The 27,363-nt window shown below is 61.1% G+C and overlaps 1 protein-coding gene across 6 annotated transcripts in view; it reads right to left on the minus strand.

Annotated features, from left to right (window-relative positions):
• Nucleotides 1-24,654, minus strand: part of LOC119103634 (oxidation resistance protein 1) — a 55,254-nt gene extending 30,600 nt beyond the window's left edge. For 2 of the 6 annotated variants that reach the window (XM_037227238.1, XM_037227239.1), the window contains exons 1-8: nt 24,601-24,653; nt 22,010-22,071; nt 9,300-9,465; nt 6,985-7,145; nt 4,427-4,617; nt 3,215-3,851; nt 2,692-2,858; nt 1,035-1,211 (exon numbers count right to left, since the gene is read on the minus strand). In XM_037227238.1, coding sequence (XP_037083133.1) covers nt 1,035-1,211; nt 2,692-2,858; nt 3,215-3,851; nt 4,427-4,617; nt 6,985-7,145; nt 9,300-9,465; nt 22,010-22,071; nt 24,601-24,625 — 1,586 coding nt within the window. In that variant the 5' untranslated portion in view covers nt 24,626-24,653. Of the gene's footprint in view, nt 1-1,034; nt 1,212-2,691; nt 2,859-3,214; nt 3,852-4,426; nt 4,618-6,984; nt 7,146-7,626; nt 7,923-9,299; nt 9,466-22,009; nt 22,072-24,600 lie in introns of those variants that run through there. The other 4 variants (XM_037227241.1, XM_037227240.1, XM_037227237.1 and 1 more) reach the window with 3 other exon arrangements.
• Between the last annotated feature and the right edge of the window lie 2,709 nt (nt 24,655-27,363).

Genomic DNA, 27,363 nt, shown 5'->3' on the forward strand with positions numbered 1-27,363 from the left:
CACCATCCGGACCGGGCAGCAGGCGCTCGTTTGTCAAGTGTGGCGGTCTTGGCCACCGTGGTCGAGGCGCCAGGCGATAGTGGTCTGACGCCGCCGCCGCCCGCGATGGCCAGGCAGGCAGGCACACCTTTCCGAAAGCACTATTCAGTCACCTCGGCGTGAAGATGTCAAAGCCTGTGGCATCACCACACAAAAACCGCAGCGCTAACACGGTTGCACAAAAAATGCAACAACGGACGGTTGCTGCGGAGTAAGCGGTATGTCATCCCCGTCTCAGTACCGGACATGCTGCACTCATGGCACAGGCACATGCGCTACGAACGACCTTCACACTGCAAACGGTCCAACATGCGGCTACCAAACAAAACGGCATTCTCGGGTGGTAGGGGCCGAACAGCGAGACCGGAGCGCTGGCAGAGTCATGGCTAAGGTGGGCCCATGACAAAGACCGATTGGGGATGACTGATTCGGGTTAAGACACCCTGGGGACACGAGAGACGCCAAAACACTGTCTGGTCAGACCTATCTCTCTCTCTCCGCATGTGAGCCGACAGTTGATAGAGTCGGCCCACCGGGACCCGCCACACACTCACCGTACTGCCCACAGCAGGCATCGCGCGCGCCATCTATACCGCAGCTGAAAGCTGCTGCCGCCGCACCGTGCGCTCGTGGACGACAGGTCACGCGCTGCATGACATCAAGTTCATACGCCCGCTGAGAGGCCTTGCGTATTCTGTACCACTACAGTCAGATATGTAGTCAGCAAAAGCCGCCATGCATCAGATGAGCAGCTTCCATCGTAGGCTGCAACAACTATTCCTCCATACTTACGCGCAAATTTTGGCCATGCTTCCGGTCCTTCGCGACCACCGGCCCCAGCGACTCGAGACACACAGACCAGGCCCGCCTTCAGCACATAAGAAAGTGCCGTCCGGCGGAAAATAGCACTCAGTCAGCCCAGAAGACGGTATCAGCACGCTGAGACCCACACTGCGACGGCGCAGGCGCCAGCGCCAGCTCGGGCCACAACTCACTCGGTGTAGAAGACGGAGTTGCCCTCTTTGCGCGCCTCCTGCTCGGAGAGGGAGCCGGCGCGGCCGGTGGTGGCCGGCTCGCGCGGAGCGCCGGCCGGCGTCGTGCCCAGCTCGGCGTCGCCCGGCGAGAGGGAGCTCAGCAGGCCGCTGCCCAGGTCTACGATATAGCGTGGAGAGCTGCGGCGCCGGCAGCGGCGTCAACGGCCGCTCGGTACCGGCTTGGCCCGGTGCCGGCTCAGCTCGGGGCCAGGCTCGCTCCGGCTCGGGACCAGGCTCGGCCCCAGACCAGGCTCGGCTCGGGGCCAGGCTCGGTTCGGCTCGGGACCAGGCCCGGCCCGGGACCGCGCTCAGCCCGGCTCGGAACCAGGCTCGGCTCGGGGCCAGGCTCGGTCCGGCTCGGGACCAGGCCCGGCCCGGGACCAGGCTCGGCCCGGCTCAGGACCAGGCTCGGCCCCAGACCAGGCTCGGCTCGGGACCAGGCTCGGCCCGGCTCGGGACCAGGCTCGGCCCGGCTCGGGACCAGGCTTGGCCCGGCTCGGGACCAGGCCCGGCTCGGGACCAGGCCCGGCTCGGGACCAGGCTCGGCTCGGGACCAGGCTCGGCCCGGCTCGGGACCAGGCTCGATACCAGCCGGGGCTGACGCATCCCACACCGCTGCTGTGCCGGGGAACACTATCTTCGCGCTCACTATCAGGTGGGGCCTTTCGGTCCTTCAGGCGCACACGCCAGGCCTTTGCTCTTGATTGTCTTCATGGGTTCAATGCGTTTCAGAATTGGTTCTGATTAGGATAGCTGTATGCACAACAGATCTTGTTTCCAGCCATTTCTCCAGGCAAAAACGGTGGAAACTATCCTAGTAGTGTAGCGAGTAGTAGGAGTAGCGAGAATCACGCCGACAGCTGAATGCTTTACAAGCCCTGGCTTTAAAGTCAACCCTCGACAAAAATGGTAAGACAGTAGTATTAGCCTTATTCCTCAGAGAAAACCAGAATGGAGATATAGCTGGGTTGATATTTCGGCAACATGCGTTTACCGGAACAACAGCAGAAGTTTATCGAAACAATAGCAGACTTCTGCTATTAGCTATTCTGCTACTAGGTATTTGTAGTTGCTTTCTGCTATATTATAACGGCATGTTGCCGAAATATCAACCCAAATATATCTCCATTGCTCTGGTTTTCTCCGAGAAGTAAGGCCAACACTACTGTCTTATCTATGTGAATAATGTTCCTCGCTAAAGCACTGAAAAACTCGACAAAAGTAGGTTGATTTCTCTCCGCCCTTCAGTCACCAACCTGCCTCTAGCACTCCCCCGCAGCAGCGCAGCGGTGTCTGATGTGGCAGCCCCACCTGGCCGGGCTCGGCGTAACCCATACAGAGGTGGTGGCACGTCGGCATGAGCAGCATCGCAAGCACAATCGAAACGAGCGAGCAACTGATGTTTAGAAGATGCCAAACTAGATGGAGCGTTAAGTTCCGCTCAGCAGCCAGCTGAACGCTCAGAGAACAGCTACAGCAGAACGTGCGGGAATTGGGAGCCCCAACTGCGGGCTACACTACCTGGCTGCGGCTGTAGGCCACGCGGGACCACCCTACGCCGACCGGAGCCGCGCTCCACACCTCCCCCGACCCCCGGCCGCATGCGCACACCACCTACCTCGCGATCGCGTTGGAGACGGACGACACGGACGACACGACGTTAGAGAGCATCGACTTGGGCGTGTTCTCGAGGTGCGGTGGCGCCGAGGAGGGCGTGGGCTCGCGCTCCTGCGCGCCCGACAAGCTCTCCATCCAGGTGAGCGGGTGTGAAAGCCGCTTCCAGACCTGGCGGATGGATGGGACGTCAGCGCATGAGCGCCGGGCGAAAATCCTAGCATCTAAATCGCGTTGCAATTTGGCTCACTGAACTCCTCAGTTTTTTTCTCACAAACGCATGAAGGCTTAATGCAATATCATGTTAAAAGATTACTGTAAACTACAAGACGCCATTTTTAGAGATGTAACAAACCCCACCTCGTGTACCGCCAACCGAAATTATCAACACTACACCTACAAGACCAGAGCCACTCTCGGCAAGTGGAAGCGAGAGAGACGCACCCCGAGCCATCTCCAAAACCTCTTCACACCACTCCCTTTCCATCCAGCCGACGCGGAGCACCGTCAGCGCCAGCCGGACCCACCTTCTGCTTCTTGGTTTCGTCGAGCAGCTCCTCGGCCGGTGGCTGGCTGCCGGGGCCGGCCCTCGGCTCGCTCGCCTCGCCTCCCTCGCCGCCCAGGCTGATGGCGCTGTCTGTCATGGTGTCCTTGACGGGCTCGGCCGGCGCCGGCAGCGGCACCGGCAGCTCGGTGGTGGGCGGCGGCGCGCCGTCACCGTCGCCCAGCGCCATCTCGCGGCGCGCCTCGGGCGTCACCAGGCCGCGCTCGAACGCCTTGGGGAAGGCGGCGGCGTCGCTGCGCTCCGGGTCGGTCTCCTCCTCCTCAAGCGAGCCGGACCGCAGGCTCAGCTCCGGAAACGTTAGCTCCTTGGCCAGGCCGATGCCCTCCGGCTCCAGCTCCGGCTCCGGCTCCGGCTTCTCCTGCACCTGCTCCAGCTTCCCCTGCACCTCCTCTAGTTTCTCACTATCCCGCTCTGGCTTGTCTTGACCAGGCTCCGGCTCCCGCTCCGGCTGCGCTGCAGGTGGCGGCGACTCCCGCGGCTCCGGCGGTCTGGTTCCGTCGGCCGGCACCAGCTCCGGTGCGGCCGACGGCGGCTCCGTAGCGAGGGCCGGCGAGCCCTTCGGCGGAGCGTGGTACACCTCAGGCGGTGGCAGGTCCGGACTGCAAACAGAACGCCCAAACAGCTGTCAACAGTGGTTGGAGTTTCACGGCGAATCCAAAGGCTTCACTTGGAATGATAAAAATGGGTCAAAAGGCCAGTGAGCATCAACACCCCAGCGTGCCCGAACAGTGAGAAATACACACAGACATCCCGTCCTCAGTCATCACGTATTTCAACAGCAAGATTCTAGACTAAATTCCATGACTCAGTTTACACTGTTAGACGAACATTACTTCCCAAACCATCTAACTGTACTTCCAGAGCCTATGTCCAGTTTCGGCCAACTATCGGTCCACAGCCCGTCCCTCTTCCCCCCGAGCCGGCTCAGCCTGGACCACGTCCGGCGACACGCCATCTGCGCGCGCCGGCCGCCAGCTGCCCGCCCTCTAATGACACTCAGCACGGACGCCCCTGTAACGTCACAAGCCCGAACACCAGCGGCCTTCATAAGCAAGGCATTCCGGACGCGTCACTGGGAGGAGCGCGCCGCCGGCATCGCCTCTTCCTCCACGTCCGTCGGGCCTCACATCGCAGCACACACCGACGCAGCCGTGTCGGCGAGGCGTGCACTCACGGCGGGATGTTGCCGCGGTCCTTGACCTTCATGTGCGCGATGTCGGTGAAGAGGGCAGCCGACACGATGTAGTCCATGGGCACCATAACACAGTAGCGGTCGGCGCCGTGCTCCAGCACCAACGGGTCCGACACGTTCGGGTCGAACATCAGACAGTTGGGCGTCACCAGCAGAGTGCCCGTCACCACGCCCTGAAGAGACACCAGCCGTCAACGTCGGACCACTGGACGCCACCAAGCCGATCGCGGAATGTTGGGTGCAAAGATAAACATGCTTCATAAAACACACATTGTGCAGGTACGTTTATCACGTTGAAACTCAACATGCCTGCGAACGGAGACCACTGGTGAGGGTTCCAAACGATCGCTCTCATTTTCAAAGTGGTTTCTAACCCACTGCTCAAACGAGACGCAAGCACACGTATCTCGCGCTCGAACCACCGCCTCCCTCCATGCCGGCCCGCCCATATCACTGGAAGAGCGCCCCCCACAGAAACATATCAGACCGGCGCCGTTCTACGCTGGAAATCTGACAGCGATCGTCTATTCTAGGGTTTTCCGGTCAGAGTTGTGGCATTGCTATGCCATGCGTCGCTCCGGCGCTGGTGCTGACAAAGGTCATCGCTGGACGGCTCAGCCCCGTCTCACCCGGTAGGGCTTTGTGCCCGACCTTCGCGAGCTTCGCCGAGGCCTGGGCCTCGCAGCGCTCCGACAAAGCCCCATAGTTCGGTAATTCCCAGATTAGCACATCTTTAAAACAAATTTTAGCTACACGCGCCTGACAGTCCCGCCCTGTCGGCGAGCCGACCGCTGGGACCCCCTCGAAGAGCGCCCGACGGCACACACTGACCGGGCCCGCTGGAGGCCACCCGAGAACACACGCTGACCGGGCCCGCTGGAGGCCACCCGAGGGCACACGCTGACCGGGCCCGCTGGAGGCCACCCGAGGGCACACGCTGACCGGGCCCGCTGGAGGCCACCCGAGGGCACACGTTGACCGGGCCCACTGGACGCTGCTCGAGAGTACGCGCTGACCGGGCCCGCTGGAGGCCACCCGAGGGCACACGCTGACCGGGCCCGCTGGAGGCCACCCGAGGGCACACGCTGACCGGGCCCGCTGGAGGCCACCCGAGGGCACACGCTGATCGGGCCCGCTGGAGGCCACCCGAGGGCACACGCTGACCGGGCCCGCTGGAGGCCACCCGAGGGCACACGTTGACCGAGCCCGCTGGAGGCCACCCGAGGGCACACGTTGACCGGGCCCGCTGGAGGCCACCCGAGCACACACGCTGACCGGGCCCACTGGACGCTGCTCGAGAGTACGCGCTGACCGGGCCCGCTGGAGCCCGCCCACCAGCGGCTGGCGCTCTGTGCCACTCGGCTCGGCGTGGCTCGGCGGGCTCGCGGGCCGCCGCGGTTCCCGCACACGCACCGCACCCGTCAGACCGCGCCGGCGTCGAAACGAGTGCCAACAAACTCCGACGAATCTCTTTGCGAGAATATCTGACCGGACGTTTTACGTTTACGATTTCGGGATGAAAGCCCTCGCTCAGCATAAGGAGCTGGACTCCAGCATACAAAACAACAAATCCAGCTCCACAGAACTTTTTGCTGAAATGTTTTGTCATGCCACATAGTGCCGCGCCCCAGCCGCCCTTGTTTCCGGCTGACTCTCTGAGCCAGCTGCCAACGGATGGTCATAGACGGACCACACACGCACGGTTTCTGGGGCGCCTGTCCACGTGCCTGCGACATGTCACTTACGGTCTGACGCTCTGAAAATGGAGCCAAAGGGACAGCGATTTGAGGCAACCCGACAGACCAGAACGGGCAAAGAAAGCTATGGGAAGACCATGACCGCGCAAAAGCCGATGCACCGTCCTCCGGCAATATGGTCGGTCGGAGTCAGGTTACCACGTGGGGACAGCGCGTCCGCAAACTGGTTACAAGAACCAGCCATCTGGCAATATGGTCGGTCGGAGTCAGGTTACCACGTGGGGACAGCACGTCCACAAACTGGTTACAAGAGCCGGCCAGGAGGCGACATGGACTGAGAGACCACGCCTTCATCTACGTGATAGCAGCTCAGGGCACGGGCTGCACTGAGCGTGGCCACCAAACCACATCCAATCGCTATTCAATACCCTCGGACACCGGAACATTCCAATGCCTTTGTGTCCGAACGCTGTTAACAGATGACACCAAGTCATAGGGGCGTGATCTTTCTTAACATGACGAGCGCACATACCACAATAAAACAAACCAATGTGAGCAGTCCCTACTGCCTGTGCAACGTAGATGAGTACGCCAGATAAGTCCCCTACTTTCCGGGCCCCGTCTCCGACGTGCAGGATACTGTCTCCGATCTGCAGAGCCGTCTCCAACCTTCCGGGCCCTGTCCCCAGCCTGCAGGACACTGTTTCCGATCTGTGGGCCCTGTCTCCGGTATGCAGGACCCTGTTTCCGGTCTGTAGGGCCCTGTCCCCGATCTGCAGGGTCGTGCCCCCCCCCCCCCCCCCCCCGGGCGGCCGGCAGTGTGTGGCCGCCGGGTCCTCTCACCTGTCCGTCGGTGATGTGACGAGTCTTGATCTTGACATACTTCATCAGACAGTCCCTGTCCAGCTCGAGCTCGTCGACGTCCGAGTCTCGGGTGCTGGCCCGGGACCGCTGCTGGCCGGCCGCCGCCACCGCCGAACCGCCGCCGGTGCCGGCCAAGCCTTCTGCGCACACACCGTGGTCAGTTCAGTTGGACACTGGGGTGATGGCAACACCGGGACACAAGGTACATGGATACCGGCGACACCAGACCCAGATATATCGGAGACATGGGATGCAGGGACACCGGCGACACAAGACATAGGGATACCGGCGACACCAGGCACAGAGACATAGGAAGCACGGGATGCAGGGACACCGGAGACACAAGGTACAGGGATACCGGCGACATAGGATACAGGGATACAGGGACACAGGAGACACGAGACACAGGGACAACGGGACAACGGGACACAGGGACACCGGGGACGCGAGAAACAGGGACGCCGGGGATTTGGGATACAGGGATACTGGGGACTCGGGATACGTGAATACCAGCCACACAGGATACAGGGACACCGGCTGGATAGACACAACGGGGACACGGGGTACAGGGTCACCGGTGACACAGAGATACAAAGGCACAAATTTTACCATAATTCGTACATGGTGGCTCCATAGTTCCGCTTCCGGCTGTGTCCTCAACGGAGCCCTCTGCACCACGCGCGAACCGGCCCCGGTCCCACCGCCGACCACGCCACACACCAGCCGCGCCGCGCCACATGGGGCACGGCTGGCAGTCCGACTCCACAGTCAGTAACTGGCCGGCGGCGGGATCGAGGGCACGGCTGGCGGTCCAACTCCACAGTCAGTAACTGGCCGGCCGCGGGATCGCAGCAGTGTCCAGGGCCGTCACGCCACCTCTCTCGCCTTGAGCCGTGACGGTCTCGCCACGTCATGCCACGGACCAGCCGAGATATACCCCCTCCCCTGGCCCGGCCCGCCTCCGGCGCCCCCCAGCTGACGAGACAGGACACGGCGGGAAGTGAACGGTCTCGCCGGCTCCCGAACCTGCGGGGGGGGGGGGGGGCAGCGCGCAGAGCGGGAGGGATGGTCGGAACACGGGCGACACAGTCAGACAGGCCCGTCCGCTGAGGGGATGTTAAGACCAGCGTGGCGGCCAAGAGAGAGGGCGCGTCAGAGCGCCAGAAGAAGAGCGCCGGGCTTGCGTCGCCACACGTGCAAACAACAGCATCATAACTGGGGCGGAGCAAACTCTGCAAACAGCAGCATCATAACTGGGACGGAGCAAACCCTGCAAACAGCAGCATCATAACTGGGACGGAGCAAACCCTGCAAACAACAGCATCATAACTGGGGCGGAGCAAACCCTGCAAACAGCGCTTATTGCCTAACTCCTCCGCGAAGATAGAGCCTCGCTGGGACTGAACAGTACGACTATCCCCGCGAGAACGTGAGACACAACGCAAATCTGGCCAAGGCACGGCGGACATGTGGCACGCGGCGGGGTCGGCGGACGGCTCGGAGGCGAGGGTAAACAGCGGCGGGGCCGGCGGAAGGCCCGGCGGCGAGCGTAAACAGCGGCGGGGCCGGCGGACGGCTCGGAGACGCGTGTGTAAACGGCGGCGGGGTCGGCGGACGACTCGGAGGCGCGGGTAAAGAGCGGCGGGGCCGGCGGACGGCTCGGAGACGCGGGTAAACAGCGGCGCGGACCGGACGGGCCGTATTGACCGTTCCGTGTCAGCTGGGGCCTGTGTATTGATCAGGCCGGGCGTTCACTGTGACAGCACGCCAGTGGCTGCTGACCAGGCCATGCGTGGCGAAGCCACCGCTAGTCTGGTCCCGCCCCTGCCGAGGCTGCAGCACCGCCGGCCCAGCGCGGCGACACCTCGGACGCCCGGCGTCTCGTCACCTCCGCCGACACTGAGTCTGCTCGTCACCACTGACCCCGTGTCTGCTGATCACTGACCCCGCGTCTGCTGATCGCCACTGACTCTGTGTCTGCCGATCACCAATGACCCCGCGCTTGCTGACCGTAACTGACCCCGTGTCTATTAATCACCACTGACCCCGCGTCTACTGGTCACCTTTCATCCCGCGTCTGCTAATCACCACTGACCCTTCGTCTGCTGATCACCACTGATCAGTGTCTGCTGATCAACACTGACCCCCGTGTCTGCTAATCACCGCTCAGCCCGCGTCCGCTGAACACCACTGACCTCGTGTCTGCTAATCACCACTCACTCCGCATCTGCTAATCACCACTGACTCTGCGTCTGCTGATCACCACCGATCAGTGTGTGTTGATCACCACTGACCCCGTGTGTGCTGATCGCCAGCGGGCGGCTCCGGCAGACGGGACGGTACCACCAGCACTTGGCCTGGGAACACCAGCCGGGCCCCCAGCCGGTTCGCCTTCATCACCTCCGTCGGCAGGCAGTCAAAGCGGGCGGCGATGCTGGTGAGTGTGTCACGCTCCTGGACCTGCGGCAGATGACGGCGGCCGGTCAGAGCAGGTCCAGAACCACACGGAAGGCTCAGCAACAGCGCAGCCTTGGGAACACAGCATCGACAGCTTGTGGGTGGCGGCGGTGATGAGGATAGAGGTTGTTTACTGGGCGGGATGAGCAGCACCGGAGCTAGCGGAACTGCCACCCAGCCTCGGGACAGAGACATATGGGACTGGCCCAGCCTCGGGACAGGGACAGCTGGGACTGGCCCAACCTCGGGACAGGGACAGCTGGGACTGGCCTAGCCTCGGGACAAGGACAGCTGGGACTGGCCCAGCCTCGGGACAGGGACAGCTGGGACTGGCCCAGCCTCGGACAGGCAGCTGAGGCCAAGCCTGGGGACAGGGACAGCTGGGACTGGCCCAGCCTCGGGACAGGGACAGCTGGGACTGGCCCAGCCTCGGGACAGGGACAGCTGGGACTGGCCCAGCCTCGGAACAGTGACAGCCGGGACTGGCCCAGCCTCGGGACAAGGACAGCTGGGACTGGCCCAGCCTCGGGACAGGGACAGCTGGGACTGGCCCAGCCTCGGGACAGGGACAGCTGGGACTGGCCCAGCCTCGGGACAGGCAGCTGGGACTGGCCAAGCCTGGGGACAGGGACAGCTGGGACTGGCCCAGCCTCGGGACAGGAACAGCTGGGACTGGCCCAGCCTCGGGACAGGCAGCTGAGACTGGCCAAGCCTGGGGACGGGCAGCTGGGACTGGCCAAGCCTGGGGGCAGACAGCTGGGACTGGCCCAGCCTCGGGACAGAGGCAGCTGGGACTGGTCAAGACTCTGGCCGAGCTTCGGGACAGAGGTAGCTGGGACTGGCCGAGCTTCTGGCCGAGCCTCGGTCCACCGATGACCCCGACAGGCCCGATCTGACCGAGCGGAAACAACAGCGGCCCGGCCCGGCCGGCCGGCCGGACCGCGGGTAATAGCCGCGCACGTCCGGGTCATTTCCTGAACGGCGTGCGGCTTCTGGCCGGTGCCGGCCGCCAGCCGCGGGGCTGGACGGCGACCGGTTGTATCGAGCGCGGGCCATACTGCACTCAGCCGCGCCGGAACGCCGGCACCGGTCGGCCACTCTCGCCTGGGCGCGCCCTGCTGGTGACGGTGCTGCTGCGCTCCGGCCGGGAGGGTGAGGCCCTGCCGGCACCACGCCGCCGCCGCCGCCGCCGCCGCCGCCGCCGCCGCCGCCCGCTCGCCCGCCCTGCTCCGCCTCGGCGGACGTGGAGGGCCACTCGGCGCCGCGCCGGCGGAGCCTATCACCGCCGAGAGGTTGAGGCTCCTCGTGCGCGCCCTTCTGCCCACTCGGCACGCGGCGTTATCGGGTTGGAGCACGCACGGCGCCCGGCCCCCGGGCCGCCCACCGGCCGACAACACCGACGAGTCGCACGCGCGAGACAGACGAGGATGTGTATGGGTCGACTTCGCCGGACTTCACAGAGTTGTGCAGTTGTACGCTATTTCTGTCGATGGCGCGCTCATTTAAATCTAGTGTTCTGTACCCCTCCCCCCCCCCCTTCTTGGCAGAGAAACCACGTCAGACAGCAGTTAGGCGAGTGTTCCGAGCTCGCCTGAAGCCGCCTTCTCCTCAGCGACACGGACACCACTCCAAGGGAGTTCGCAGGTCAGCATGCACACTGGGTGACAGCGACTGGGCCCGACGCGCGCGCGGAGCGAGTGAGGCAGCCGGCGGCCGGGCGGGGGCCGACTGCAGTCTCGGTAGGCCGACTGCAGTCGGGGGCAGGGGAAGGAGGCCGGCCAAGAGCGTGGTCTGTGTTGCCGCGACGGCACAGATCGATCCCACACGGCGGCAGTAAATCCACGTGCCGACGCCGTCCAATATTGACCGGGCGCTCGGCAAACGCTGCGGCCGCCGGAACTTTGTCCTCAAACGAGACCGGATGGCGGCGGCCAGCTGCAGCGGCCCCATTGATCGGGCCGATCAGCGGCGAGTGCGGCGCGGCTGCTGCGAGCGGCGCCGCGCGGCCGCCGTCAGGTGGGCCTACCCGGCCTGGCGGCCGGTGAGCGCCAGCGACCGACCGGCAGCCGCCCCGCCCATCTGCACCATCACAGCTGGCGATAAGCGAGCCTGGTGCCGGTGCCAACTACAACACAGCTGGAGAGACGGTGTGCTGACCGCACCCCGGCATGGACGGTGTGCTGACCGCACCCCGGCATGGACGGTTGGCGGCCGCACCCCGGCATGGACGGTTGGCGACCGCACCCCTGCATGGACGGTTGGTGACCGCACCCCGGCATGGACGGTTGGCGACCGCACCCCGGCATGGACGGTTGGCGACCGCACCCCGGCATGGACGGTTGGTGACCGCGACCTTGTCAACGGCGGCCAGAAATCGGCATTGCGTCGGTTGCATCGCACTCACTCCGCAGCCTCTGAACACGCCGTCCAGAAACACGACACGCGCGCCGCATGGGCGGGCTACGGTCTGGCGACTCCATAACACGGGCATGTCCCGGCGCGAGGACCTCCCCCATCGGCGCAAGACGCGGCATCACCAGGGTCACCAGAAGTTAGACTTCTGACATATACTATCAGGTGGCAAACTGGCACGGCTCTCCTTCGGCACCGAAACGCAGAAAACACGTTCTGAATTAGACCCTACTAGGATATAGCCGAATACATTTAGAGCGAGTTGAATGTAATGCGACGGGCTCTGCAGCGAAGGCAACAGTCACTGAGACGACAGACTCTTTCCGAGAACGTCAGCAGCGACAAGTTGAGAATGGGGAGCAGATGAAGCGTGGTGGGCCCCTTGAACGGGCCAGCTGCACACAAAAGTGGTGAGCAGCGTTGCGGCAGCTGGATGGGCAAACTGGCTGTCATTTACCTCAGCACGTCACAGCCGCGTACAACACTAACGCAGCAGATGACGGCATGGAAGAGGTGATGGGTGGAAACTCCTTTCGTATGGCATAAGCATGCATCAGGTCTGGCAGGACACGACTGGTGACGGCGGCGGCGGCGGCGGCGGCGGCGGCGGCGGAGGCAGACGGCTGGAAGGCAGACGGCTGGAGGCAGACGGATCGGAGGCAGACGGGAGAGGCTGTGGACAGACGTGAAGAGAGGCAGACGCCGCCTGCTGCAGCATACACGACAGGAAGAACCAACACCATAGCCGAGAAGACCACAGAGCCGAGAGGCCAGTGCGGCGAGACTCGCCGCCGGGCTCAGTCCGGCCAGAGACGAGCAGTGAGCCAATTAGCTGGCCCGGCCACACAGTTGGCAGCCGATCAGCTGGCCAGACCACTCCGCCGGGAGTCGGATCAGCTAGCCAGACTATCCAGCCGGGCGCCGAATCAACTGGCCAGACTATCCAGCCGGGCGCCGAATCAGCTGGCCAGGCCATCCAGCCGGGGGCCGCATCAGCTGGCCATACTATCCAGCCGGACTCCGAGTCAGCTGGCCAGGCCATCCAGCCGGGAGCCGCATCAGCTGGCCAGACTACTCAGGTTGATGGCATGCCTGCTGGCCGGGCCGGCGAGCCCAGAGGAGCGGCGCCGGTACGGCGGCCGATCCGGAGGTGAGCGTCGGCAGGGCGCTGGCGGGCCCGGGGAAGCGGCGCCGACACGGCAGCTAGGCCGGAGGTGAGCCTCGACCGGAGCAGCCTCGGCAGGACCACCGGCGGCGCAGCGCAGCCCGATCGATGCCAGCCTCGCCGGCCATGCTAAGCAGCGCGCCACCGGCCCGGCACAGCCCGACCAGGCCCGGCCGGCGACCGGCCAACTGGACCTGGCCCGTAGCGTCCATTCGTCAGCAGCGGGCGCGTCATGCATCTAGTGGCGACACGGCGCGGCGCACAAGCCATGCCCCGTCTGCCAGCGGCGTCACCAGCTCCGTCTGAGCGGGCCGGGCCGGTCGACGACGCCGCTCGGCTGCCGACGGCCCGCTGACGGTTCACAAAAGCACAGACAATGCCGATGTCTTGAAAAGAGGTGGTCAGCCGTCCCCACGAGGAACGAACGATGGCATGATCAATGCTTAAGTACTGCAACGACCGTCTGGGATACCATGAATGTCAGAGCTACGTAACAACACCAACTCGTCGTCCTACGCCCCCCCCCCCCCCCCATGTGTAGCTTGTGGGCGGTGGCTGGCCAGCCGGATGTCCTCTGTGCCTGTGCCCGCGGCCCCGTCCGCCGGAGTCAGGGTCAGTGCGGCCCGGCCGCTCTGTATCCGGCCGGCGCCCCGCTAATGAGAGTGAGTGCGGGAGGGGGGGGGGGGGGCGCACCGACGCGTCATCTCAGCAAAAGCGGCGGCCCGGAGCGGCGCGGCGCCGGTCGGCCGGCCGCTGTGCGCTGGCAAACACTAGGCCGGCTCCGGTAACAGGCGACGGGCCGAGTAACGAAGACTGATGGCGAGCGGCGCGGCGCCGCCCCCCGGCCACACGCTCGTGGGACGCCAGCGGCCGGCCGCGCTCGGCGGCGCTACCGTCTCCGAGGCCACCGGCCGGCACGACCGCGCCACCAGTTGAACAGGTGACCGGACACCGTGCGCGCTAATCTTTCGCAGCGGATTCAGTCGCATGGTGTGCGTGGTAAAGATCACTATTTTTATTTTTCGCAAATCACTTCATGTGCTGTCAGAACGTACAAAAAGCGAGCCGTTCGTCGCTCGACGACTGTCGATTTAAGTTGGCGCCCCCCGCCGACGCCCCCGTCTGTTCCCGCCTCCGGTTTCCTGCCCGTCCCGGCTCGCTCTCTCCTCATCTCCAGCCTCCCGATTTCCTGCCCGTCCCGGCTCGCTCTCTCCTCATCTCTAGCCTCCCGATTTCCTGCCCGTCCCGGCTTGCTCTCTCCTCATCTCCAGCCTCCCGATTTCCTGCCCGTCCCGGCTCGCTCTCTCCTCATCTCCAATACGCCGACACCGTCAGCTCAGTCCAATACGGGTTAGTCGTCAATAAAGGAGGACTGGAGGAATAATGGAGACGAACAACCAGTCTCTAGCGTGTTGGAGGTGGTAACTAAATTCGAAAGGTCAGCTGGGCTTGAATTAGCAAAAATGGCACTTTATGAGGCTGGGGAGATATAAATGAACTTCATGTCCACTGTGTGGGCACCAAACGGCAGAAAAGGTTCAAGTTCCCGGTGTGTGTTTCAGCGCGAAGCACACATGTCATAGAGTTAATGCTGACCCAGCTTTTACAAAGACAAAACCGGCTTAAATAAAAGACCGGCCCTTACCGGCTGGCTACAACGCGACCTTTCGCTTAAAGGGAGTGTTCTACATTTATATGGGGTTTTGAACTGAAATAGCCATCTTAAAGACCTTTCGGTGCTGTTCATAATCCCACCCTTCCTAAAGTCTAAGCCGCTCTAGTTTCTGAGCTACACGCCTGCGAAAATGGGGAAACATATTTCGGGGACGGTATTTAAAGTCATCTTTGCATTCGTGACGTCATAATAACATCATTCAAGTTCTGCCATTCCATAATCTATGCGGCGATCAAGGCCAAGAACGATATAATTAACGAGTCGTTCACATCTGGCGATCGTGAACGCGAATTCAAGATATAACGGCCGTCAACTGCCTCCTAATCAATGTTGTGCAAGGAATGATGACGTAATTAAATCATGACGCATTCAGGAGCATATGTACTAAACGGAATTTTGTGCCGTCTAGAGCCGTCTTTTCCACTTAAAAAGTATACTAATACCTACAAGCGAGCTTGTCTCATCATATCTAATGCTTGATTGAATACTTCAAATTGCATTGGCTTTATAGGTGTCATTTCTGTGGAAAATCCCTCGTCATTTCGCGAACGAAGGATGTGATGACAACCAGCCAAGTTGATAAAACTGATTTGGACATGATCCAGATCTACATCATGACATTTCCTAGGTGAGGACGTCCACCCCCAGGCAGTTCAGGCAACGCTCTGCAAAAGCGTAGAGCAAGGGGGCTTAAAAGTGTCAATATTGTCCCTAGCATATCCAGCTGGCAGGACAGCATGGTTTAGTGAAATACAATGCACCAGGGAAGCTTCATTCGTCAAAATACTGACAGCCAGAACCCAACAAGTACAGCTGGAAGATAAACTAAAATGTAACTCGTCATGCATGGGTTGAACGGTTGCCAATGTCCCATTCCTGCACACATACGCTTGGATGGTTTCCAGAAATGCGCCCAATTAACACTTTTATCAAGGGGAAAATATGTAAAGAGCCAATACATCTGACGCAACAAATATTACCATTAAACGTGAGTCCCATCATTCATGCAGTACTAAATCAAAGCGGTATTAAAACCATCGACGGCCTCGTGGACCATAGAAAGTGCGCATTGGCTTACATTGCGTTTAGCGAAAAACATCCCATAATGCGTGTACATATGTGCGTGCGTGTTCCACATATAACGCGTGTCCCATATATTGACATACGTGGGGAGGTGCCATGCCATAACGAGACAGTGCAAGGCTATGCTGCGGGACGAAAAGGCGACGTGAACGTCTCATGCAAAATCCGCTGGCTTGTGTGTCCTTTATAGAAAAGTCAAAAGCAAAGGAGTAGCTCAAGAGTAGGCATCAATGCCTATTAGGATCACAAAAGCATACGCCTACTGTACGAACACGCTGGGCGACAGAAGGCGTCACGTTTGGTGATAAATGGGCAAAAGTCCACGTTTCACCTATCAAAGGTATATCATCGACGAAACCACAAAAATTTCAACATAGAATAATGCACAGCTATCATTTAAACAGACACCTGTTTTAATGACGAGTAGCTACAGACAGATCCTATCTACAACCAATGTGGTGAGGTGGATGCATTAGTCCATTTCTTTGTCGCTTATGATGATAGCAAAATGTTTTGCCATCGATTACTTTTTAAAATGAATGGTCAGCTACCACATGGGTACCGAGCAAAAGTAACGGAAGCCAATACGTTGTTACGCCCAAAAAAACAAGCGTGAACTCGGTTGTGTTTTTAGCGAAACAAATCATTGTTATTCAACGGTTTAGAGAAGGTGAGATAACATAAAGCTATTCGTTACCTACGTTGATGAGATGCTGCAAATCGCGAAGTGAAATTTATTTCATAATAGAAAAATGGAGGCCATAAAGCAAAGATGAGGTCATTCATTTTAGACGATCTGTCGCAAAATTTTTTATTTGGCAACCGTATGACGAATGATAAGCAATGTTTGGTTGTCGGGAACATCGATCGCGGTGTAAAATCGTATCGATTGTGTTACGTAATCATGAATGTTGTACAATATTCCACTAAAGTACAATTGTAGCGACTCCAGCTGAAATGTCCTTATCCATCGAACAGCAGGCAAACAGCGGCGGTTGCTTTATGTAACAGCAGTACTGATCGCTGCGTGAGCGTGAGTGTGTGTACGTGTACCGGGCAGTCGCGCAATAAATCTGGGACTCCTAAAAAAGAGGACGGCCCCAGCAGCCAGCGGCTGGACACCGCACCGGCGCCTGCCCCAGACAGAGGCCCAGCCCGCCTCAGACGCAGGACAGAGGCCCAGCCTGCCTCAGAAGCAGGACAGACGGCCAGCCCGGCTCAGACGCAGGACAGAGGGCCAGCCCGGCTCAGACGCAGGACAGAGGGCCAGCCAGACTCGGACGCCAGACACAGGGCCAGCCCGGCTCGGACGCCGAACAGAGGGCCGGCCTGGCTCGGACGCCGGGTAGAGGGCCAGCCTGACTCGGACGCCGGACACAGGGCCAGCCCGGCTCGGACGCCGAGCAGAGGGCCGGCCTGGCTCGGACGCCGGGTAGAGGGCCAGCCTGACTCAGACGCCGGACAGAGGGCCAGCCTGACTCGGACGCCGGACAGAGAGCCAGCCTGACTCGGACGCCGGGTAGAGGGCCAGCCTGGCTCGGACGCCGGACGGAGGGCCAGCCCGGCTCAGACGCCGGACAGAGGGCCAGCCCGGCTCAGACGCCGGACGGAAGGCCAGCCCGGCTAGGACGCCGGACAGAGGGCCAGCCCGGCTAGGACGCCGGACAGAGGGCCAGCCCGGCTAGGACGCCGGGTAGAGGGCCAGCCCGGCTAGGACGCCGGACAGAGGGCCAGCCCGGCTCCGACACTGGACTGTGACGCCCAACTGCCAGCAGCAGCCGGCCCCAGTCCGCAGCGAACACAGCAGAGGCTCAGCAGCAGCGGGAGCGAGTCAGATGAACGGATCCCGTCAACGATGCCATATCAACAGCGATGGACGCCCGCACGGATCAGGAGGCGACGACAGCGACCAGTGTCGCACGACACCCGTGAACGAAGGTGTGTGTGTGTGTGTGTAGGGGGGGGGGATAGGGACAACAGCAACGGACGTCAACCCGTATTCCTGCTGATGGTAAAAATCCGACCGGCCGCCGCCAGGACGGATGCCGTTCGGTCCATGATCGGCACAGTTACCGGCCATGCTCGTCGTTGGTTTATGACTGGGACAGGACAGTCGGAGCGGCGGCCGGCGCGGCGACGCACGCACCACCGCCGGTCCGGCCGGCGGCAATCCAATCCGGCCGACGCCCACCGGCGGCAGGCCGGCAACATGGCGGCTGGCACCGGCAACGATGGCATGCTGGTACAGTCCGTCCGCAAACTACAGCAAAAGCGAGGGGACAGACGCCAACGCAGCAGAAATGTGCTGACGGACGTCGCCCGGAGCGAGACGGAAGACAGACCCTGTCAGTGCGAGAAGGAAAAACACCATCACGAAAGCCCAGATGTGCTCCTTCTCTCAATGAAGACCGGATCAATGTGGGTCAACAACTGCCGAGTATCTACAAGCCAGCTAATTTTCCGCGTCTCTCTCTCTCGCTCTCGCTCTCGCTCTCGCTCTCGCTGTATTCGGAGTCACATCGCGGCTGGCCGCCCCACACACAACGGCGAACCGCCGCACGCGACGCCGACAGAGAGACTCCCTCTACGCGCCACGAGCAGCACCTCTTATCCTCCTTTCGAGCCCACCCATAACACGATCGGCGTGCGACTCGCCGGCACCTCCGCTTCCCACGCCATCGCGTCCACGCGCAGTTTCCGGGCTGGCCGTAGGGCCGGGGTCGCAGGGACGGTAAACCAATAAAACCATAAATCTGAAGGGAAACTTTACAGGGTACCGCTACACTCGCTCTCGCTCGTTCTCTCCCTCTCGCTCTCGCGCTCTCTCTCTCGCTGTCTCTCTCCCCCTCGCTCGTTCTCTCGTTCTCTCGTTCTCTCGTTCTCGTTCTCGCTCTCGCTCTCGCTCTCGCTCTCGCTGCGCAATTACGTCTCTGGCTAAGCCGGGGTCGTCGCCCGCCGGCAAGGAAAAAACAAAAACTGCTCCTTCAGTGCGGCACGGTAACGAGACGAATGCCCCAGTTCGCTGTCATGCTGGAAAGCCCGCGCGACTGCAGACAAGCCAGGAAGCCAGATATCCTGCAGATGGTGCGAACAAGCAATTCTCGGGTGACACATGAAGGCATGGCCGTCCGGACGGCGCAGCATTCTCGCTCTGGAGGTTTTTTCGGTTAACTGCATCTCAGCACGTAACTATCTAAACACATGCCTTCTATGACACATGTGTACAGATGAATACAGTTCGAGGATCCGTTCCAATAGCCTCACAAAAAAAAACCATCACATCGATTCTGTGGCAACGAGGGCGTGAGCGGCCGGACCATGGGCCGGGCACGGCCGGCCGGCGCGCCGTTGGCATGCGGCTGGCACCGCCGGCCGCATGCCCAGGTCCCCCAGGCGAGCGTCGGTAATCCAATCCAGCTGAAATACGCGGCGGCCAGCAGCCAGACCCCGACTCCGCTCGCTCGGCATGGAAGCGAGTCGACTCCGCGACCCGCGAGGCCACTCCCGGTGATTCGCCGAAGCAGCGCCAGGTGGGGCGACCCCCTCCGCTGCCCGCAGCCCTAAACGATCCTCCTAGCCGAAGCAGAGGGTCTCTTGTTTCAACGGCTTGGCCACAAGACAGTCGAACTACCCGGCAGAGCACCATTTCAGCCCTGCAAACGATCGGTTGGTTCTCAAGCGTCCCACGCTGTTGACACCCCCGGGAGAACTCAATCCACAGTCCCAATCCCACTCCTTGCATTACCACGAGTCCACTACTCATGTACCCTAAGTTGGCTCCACATATCATGAATGCACCACATTCACGGCAACTTCCGAGCCGGGGCCAACACCACCTGAGCGGAGCTGATCTTCCGAGCCGGGGCCAACGCCACCTGAGCGGAGCTAATCGCAGGCTGGCCGGGCGACCGCTGCCGGCAGCGTCAGAGCGTCACCGTGAATACACCGCACGCCGCCGTCAGGCCCCGTGCGCTCAGCCGTGACGCCGTCTTGGCGGCGGCGTGCCCTCGCTGGCCGTGTGCTGGTGCGACAACACAGATTGTGGCCACTGCGCATCTCGTTCGCGGCCGATGCGTGCCGTCGCCGCGCAGCCGGTGGCGGCTGGGCGTCCGTCCCGGCCGGCCAGCGCTGCAGAGCGCCGCTGCCGAATATGGCGAAGATCCCGAGCCGTGTGAGCAGCGCCACTGCCAGATCCGGTGCTGCCTCGCGGCCCGTCAGAGCCACACGCCGCCTACAGACGGCTACGAGGGAGGAACTCTGACACACGTACTACCGGCAAAACAGAGCTTAGGTGGTCGGCTGCGGCGCTAAAACCGAGCCGGGCCGAGCTGGTCTCTGCTGCGCCTGTGCGTTGTCTGCTGAGGTTTGCCTGTCCTCGGCCCGGTGGCAGGCGTTCACTCCTGCCAGCTGAAAGCACCAGCATGACCACACCGTTGCAGTGCCATCCAGCAGTCTGTCACACTGGTGTGACCGCTGTGGTGTGAAAGCGGTTTGGTCACACTGTGACGCCAGCTGGCGTGGGTGGGTGTCGCTGCAGCGGTGTGGTCACGCTGCAGCCGACTACATCGATGACGTCACACTATGACGTCAGCTGGAGGGAACGGACACGGACACGGACACGGACACGGACACGCACGCACGCACGCACGCACGCACGCACGCACGCACGCACGCACGCACGCACGCACGCACGCACACACACACACACACACACACACACACACACACACACACACACACACACACACACACACACACACCAAACTTGCTCCATTTTTATCATGTTTTAGGGAACGCGATACATCCCGGCGTCGCCATGTGGCCGGAACGCTGCAGTGGTACCTACTATCCCACATGGCGTCACAGTGTGCCCGATCTATGAATATGCCCGTCACACTGTAACGCCACTTAAAGGAAGTGTGTGCCACTGCAGCTGGCATCGCAATGGGACATTGGAGTGACTGGGTATCACTGCAGCCGTTCGGTCACGTTGCGACACCAATTGACAGCACAAGGTGTTACCGCAACAGTATGACCCCACTGTGACGCCAGGTGGCAGGAGTAAGTGTCCCTGCAACAGTGATCCCACTGACGTCAGCTGGCAGGGTTAGATTCACTGCAGTGGTCTGGTCACACTACGACCCCAGTGGGGGATACCAGCTGCGTTTTCTGAGTTCCCAACTGGTGTCACAATGTGATGCTGGATTCGCTGGCGTGACCAGACCACTGCAGTGACATCCCCAGCTGACGTCACAGCGTGACCACACCGCTAGTGACCCTACCCTAGCTGACGTCATAGCGTGACCACACCGCTAGTGACCCTACCCTAGCTGACGTCACAGCGTGACCACACCGCTAGTGACCCTACCCTAGCTGACGTCACAGCGTGACCACACCGCCAGTGACCCTACCCTAGCTGACGTCACAGCGTGACCACACCGCTAGTGACCCTACCCTAGCTGACGCCACAGCGTGACCACACCGCTAGTGACCCTACCCTAGCTGACGTCACAGCGTGACCACACCGCTACAGTGACCCTACCCTAGCTGACGTCACAGCGTGACCACACCGCTAGTGACCCTACCCTAGCTGACGTCACAGTGTGACCACACCGCTAGTGACCCTACCCTAGCTGACGTCACAGCGTGACCACACCGCTAGTGACCCTACCCTAGCTGACGTCACAGCGTGACCACACCGCTAGTGACCCTACCCTAGCTGACGTCACAGCGTGACCACATAGCTGCAGTGGCATCCACTCATTTTAACTACCGTCATACACAAGGCCGCCCTCCCACTAGCTGACACACGTGTTGCGTGGAGCTTGCAGTGCTGGGTCTCCCGCTGGGATGGCTACGTCACACCACTGCAATTTTGTAACGCAATTTTGCGGCATTTCTGATATACAAGAATTGCAACGTTGTGTCACATAGTCGATGTCATGCATGTAATGCAAAGTTCACCATACGTTACGCACGGATAACCGCTTTACAAAATGTACAGAGTCGGGTCCTAAGGACTTCTTGTGGACAGGTGCTTCGAGGTCTGCTTAGCATCGTTTCCAAGACCCAAGAAACCACGTGAAGCAGTGAGAATACTGGCGGCCCACTGGTTCTCTGCTATGGGGCTCGCCACAATGCATCACGAATTCTCACAAAATAGTAGTGGGTTGAGACGCACTGAAAAGGCACGGTATCCGGCTATCTCTTACCATGTATTTGACCAACTTCGGCAGGTTCTCCGACTTCTCTGATTGACTTGTCGTGGAAGAACCTGCAACCGAGAAGTAGGGAGATTAGCGCCATTATTCAGCCAGGCTACGCAGAAGTGTTTTCTCACATCCCGCAGCGACAGAAGAGGGATGGGGGCAGTATCTTCCTTTCCAGTAGCATAGCAGCTAACAGCATGGGACGCGGACATACAAAACATCCTGGAGAGCGGCTGTCAAGCGGCAGAATAAGAAGTAAACTATAATACAACGCGAAAAGGGGAACAGCACTACCGTCCTAAGGGCGGTAGTGGCATTACCTCACTAACGTAGTGCCGCCGTGCTACGTTAAAAGGGCAATGTCACTACTGTCCTTCACGACAGATTGCAAAACACAAAACCAAAAGCCATATTTTTACCAAAACCGCAGTTTTGGCCCTCCAAAACGGATTGGGCGAAAATTTTCGCGCTTTCCTAGCCGTGTTAGTCATTTTATTTTTGTTTGCAGCACTTGCTATGCTTAGCCATGCTTTCCACGCTTTCAAACAAGATAAGAGTTACAAAGGTCAACGGCAGCATTAGGTTCAAAACGCTTTTGCTAAAAATCTACGGGCCAACCAGCGCGTCAGCAAACGAAGCTGCTAACATGCACGATAATGGACATGTGTCGAGCATGAGTCTCTGGCCCGTCCCCAGGGAGATCTCTGCCATTTGCCCACAGTAACTTCCTTCATACAGGCAAATACAGTGCAATGAGACCAGCATGAATGACTACGTAGTTTCGCGCTGGCACGCATACAACATGATTTTGTCAATACAATTGCCAATTACCGATATGGATCGTACGGAATAAACAACAGAGATTGATATCCTGCTGGTACAGAAGCACGCGGGGAAAAGGCAACATTGCAACCGCTAGTCGACCAGAACTTGGGAAAAAGACAACTAAACTACAGAAAAATGGCCGATCTAGGGCGAGAACGCTGAATCTACTCAGTCAAAGCGGTGACTGGCTTATCTCAGCCAGCAGGAGAGTCAGTCAGGCCAGCACCTGCAGCGATACACGCGCTACAGGCATTGCTGAGCAGCAGTGGCCAGCCAGCAGCGCCAGCGGGGCAGTCGTGGCTGAGAACAGCCGAGGGAGCGCAGCGGCCCGGCGTCAGCCAGCGCCGTCTGACGGCCCCAGGATACCGACGCCCTTTCTAAACTCAATACCACTTTCCGTCGAGATCGGCCACGACACCGTCACCCTTTTCCTGCGCGACATCCCCCCCCCTCTCCCCCTCCTCCCCCCCCCCCCCCCACTCCCCACCCTCTAGCACATGAACAGCCATGGCCCTCCCGCCAACCATCCCCGGCGATGACCCACAGACCTTGCATCATACTTCACGGAACGCCATAATGGGTCATTTCCAACGATCACCGCCAGCCAGTGTGGCGGTCATCAGTGACATTTGCCCACCATGGCTGACTATCAACCACTTAGCGGCAACGACGGATACCTACATTGTCAAGCGTCGATCCCTCGCCCAACACAAACGACCGTGACACTTTCGCCCATAGGTCAACCAGCATCGCTTTAAATGAGGCGTACATCCACGAACTGGCACCAGCCACTGAAGGCCGAAACGTTACACCGAACACGGCAAGTACGTAGACTCTTGCTTTCCAAACCGCTGAAGGCCATGTTATGGCCTGACGCTGATATCCGGCGCATCACCATCGCTGGTATGTCCCCCTGTCTCGCGATCCCAGCCCAGCTGAACGCCGGGGACAGCGGCGGCTCGACGACGCTCGTTCCGGCAGCGCCGCCCGCGCCGGCGGGCACGCCCGCCGCGACGCCGCCCCAAACGCCACCGTACACCAGGGACGGCGCGCCGCTCCACCATGCGGCGACACAACCGTCTGGTGTGGCCGGGGGCGGGTGCCGGTTACGGCGGACCGTGCCCGAGAGAGGAGGCGGAGGAGAGAGGAGAGGAGGAGCACGCCTCGGCCGGTTGAGAGCAGTCTTTCACGACCTGCGCAGCGGACGGCCCCGACCGGGTCATCCTCCGGCCGCTCCTCTTCAGCTCCGGAAGGTCATACCGCCGACCAGGCGGCCCCAGTAGGGCACGTATTCCGACGGGAGCCAAGCAGGCAGGTGCGTATTGTTACCGGTATTCGACAGCTAACAGCGGCAGACATTTCGTCGGACATGCGAGCGCCATCGAAGGCCAAGCACATGCGACGGTCAGAAGACGAGCCGACGCGAATGCGTGCAGCAGCAAACTGCGCTGCGCCGCAACCGTCCCGTGACACCGGAAGCGGACACACGATCCTCCCGCGGCCAGGCCACCTCCCCTACCCCCGCCCCGGCCTCGGCCAACTGCGCGACCTTGACCTCGGCCTGGCGTCCATGGCCGATCGACATGCGACACAGCGGCGACTTGGCACCGGGGGGAAGGGGCGGGGCGAGCATGCGGCAGTGGAGGTGGCGGGTCACCCGTGAAGCGCCGGGGCGCGCCGGTGGCGGTGGCGGCGGTGGTGAGTACCTAGAGCGGCTACGTCGGCCATGGCAGCCGGGCCGAGCGCGAAGGCCAGCGGCACCAACATACCGTCCGTCCTGACAGCCGCCTGCATGGCTGGCGCGGCCGGCGGCGGCGCCGCGGACCGAGGCACGCGCGCGCGCGCCGCGGCGTGCGAGATGCCACCGGGCGCTGTCAGCGCGCCAATGTGAGCGGTGGCGGCGGCGGCGGCGGCGGCGGCAGGGGCGCGCCGCGCCGATCGATGCCGGAGCTACGCAGCGGCACGCGCGGGTCGCGCGGGCCGCCCGGCCGCCGGCCGCCTGCCGCCGCCGCTGCAGATCGATCAGCTGATATCGACGCCGCAGGCAGCGTCACGTCGGCTCTCGGCGGCCGCGGCGGACGCCGCCGCCGGCCACGGTGCAGGTGAGTCCCAGGCCAGCTCAGACCCCTCGGCAGGCCTCGACCTCTCGGCAGGTCTGGACCTCTTAGCAGGTCTCGACCTCTCGGCAGGTCCCGACCTCTCAGCAGGTCTCGACTTCTTGGCAGGTCCAGACCTCTCGGCGGCGCCCAGGCCGCAGCAGAACGGAGAGCGCTCGACCGCAGCAGGGGATGGGCACTGCAGGTGGGCAGCTGGCCGCCGGTCGGAGGGACCCAGACCGGCCTAGACAGGGTGCGGACGGCCCCAGGCAGGATACGGACCAGTCTGGCTGACCGCTCCTCGGGCTCGGCTTCGTCCCCAGGCGAAGCAGCGTGCAGCACACGGCAGCTTGATGCTGCTACTCGGGTCCAGGGTAGCCTGATGTGTTGCTCGGGTTCTTTCGGGTGGCCTTTGGAATGCGTTTCGTAAATACGTTTAAGATAACGACCGGCTGATCACGACGGCGACCATGACAGTTCTACGGGAGCGACGTCCAGATATACATATCACCGACGAATAGAGGCGGAGATGATTCACATCAACACAACACTGGAGGCAAGCTCGAATCCCAAACACAAAGGCCGTCCGCAAATAGGAACACGGCAGGACATTTTGTGCACCCCTTAATCCTTATCTCAGAGATTGAAAAACCGTCGGCACACTGCAGGGTTATGTTCCATGCTTTTAGCTCCCCTATCTCGGCACCAGTTGGCAGAGTCGACCCACTTGGCGGCGTGGGCGCTGCGGGCCGTGAACGGTGACGCGTCCGATTCCTATTCTCAGCCTCCCATTCCCCGTCCACGGGGTATCGGACGAAAAGAGCGGCCACGGGCGTGACAAAAACGTTCCAACTGCGAGGGCTGTTTCAGCCTCAGGTGGGGAACACTATCAAGGAGACAGGAATATGGGGCTCTAAATGATCCACCAGCCAGTCTTCGTGTGGAAGATCCCGTCGGACCAACTTAGGACGACATTCCGTAAAAATATTAATAATCCAACAAAATTCAAGGCCTCGTTTTACAAGATGACGACGAAAGCTAGTGATGAAACGTCCCAGGTTTTTCGCAACACCCAGGACCGTCAACTCCTCGCACCAAGACAAATCAAGACCGGCATCTGCACCACCGCGCCATCTGCCCGTCACACCAAAACTACAGCCTGCTCAACTCGCCGTTGGTACCCAGCGCCGCCTAATAACGCCGCTGCTGCACCGTCTCCGATGTGGCTGTCAGCGGCAGCCGGCGCGGCGTCGGGCCCCATCGGAGGAAAACACCGCCAACGACCCGGGGCGGCGGTCGTGTGACCTGGTGCGCCAGAGCGGCGACCGCTTTACGGCCGACGGTGAGCATGTGTCAACAGCGAGGCTCCGACGCCCGCAGCGACGACAGCCCACTGCCAGTTCCGTCCCCGCTCCGTCACCCCTAAGCAACTGCGCCAATTCTCCAAACATGGTGTGTCCCTGCACTGACCGAGCGGACACCAGCGTTCGGAATGCAAACTCAAACATACGCAACATGCGAGGACCAGGCGGCGAAAACACGATGCGCAGAGACGTAACGTGGGGGAAGGCCTCATTACTTTTTGGTAATTTAAAACACCCGCAGGGCTTTTAAAACCTAAAAACGTGTCAACGCACTATTCCGAGGCTGACTTTGTCCTCCAATTAGAAAATAGGGCCCCTTAAATGACAGAGATGATCGCATAGAGCAAAATAGAAATCGCAAAGAGCATAGATCCCTGTGATTTGGCCCCCCACTCGGATGACCACCTGGCTACGCCATCGGTTTAACCAGAGGTAAGTTCGATTTTCATTTTATTCCGACGCAAACGTCACAGTAGTGCAACACGATAATTTCACTGACCCAGACTCTCATAAAGCATTCACCCCTCCCAGCGGACTACGGAGCGAACAAACCTGAACCAGGAAGACGACTGGTGTCACTGGAACCGGCCAGCCGCCCAGCTGCCAGCTCACAACGCCGGCCTTCCGGTGTCAAGGCCCGGGTGGACAGCCATCTCCCCGGTCCTGTCAGTCGCAACATTGGCGTTCCCGATCCGGAGCGCGATCAACAGCGATCTGTCCGTCGCGCCCATGCGTGGCCACGTGGCCGCCCCAGAGTGCAGTGATTCGCCGGGCTGAATGCAAAGGGATCACCGCTACGGCCTGACACGCGAGACAACCAGGGTCGTCATTTTGGACACGCACACGCACGGTGCTTAGAAGTGGATTCCGCTGCCAGGCGGCCCTGACCTGCCAGACACGAGCGCAATGGTCACTGCAGTGTGCGAGGCAGGGCAAGTGCAAGGCGAGCAGCTCAGCTATCAGCCTGGCCGGTTGGCGACCGCAGGACGGGGCCGGCCAGGCCAAGGACCGTGCTCCATACCCGGCACGTACACCCGTCCGCGCACGCTGCGCCCGTGTACGGTGCACAGCC

This window comes from Pollicipes pollicipes, unplaced genomic scaffold, assembly GCF_011947565.3.
Source record: "Pollicipes pollicipes isolate AB1234 unplaced genomic scaffold, Ppol_2.1 Scaffold_5724;HRSCAF=6776_pilon_pilon_pilon, whole genome shotgun sequence".
Taxonomy (NCBI): Eukaryota; Metazoa; Arthropoda; class Thecostraca; order Pollicipedomorpha; family Pollicipedidae; genus Pollicipes; species Pollicipes pollicipes.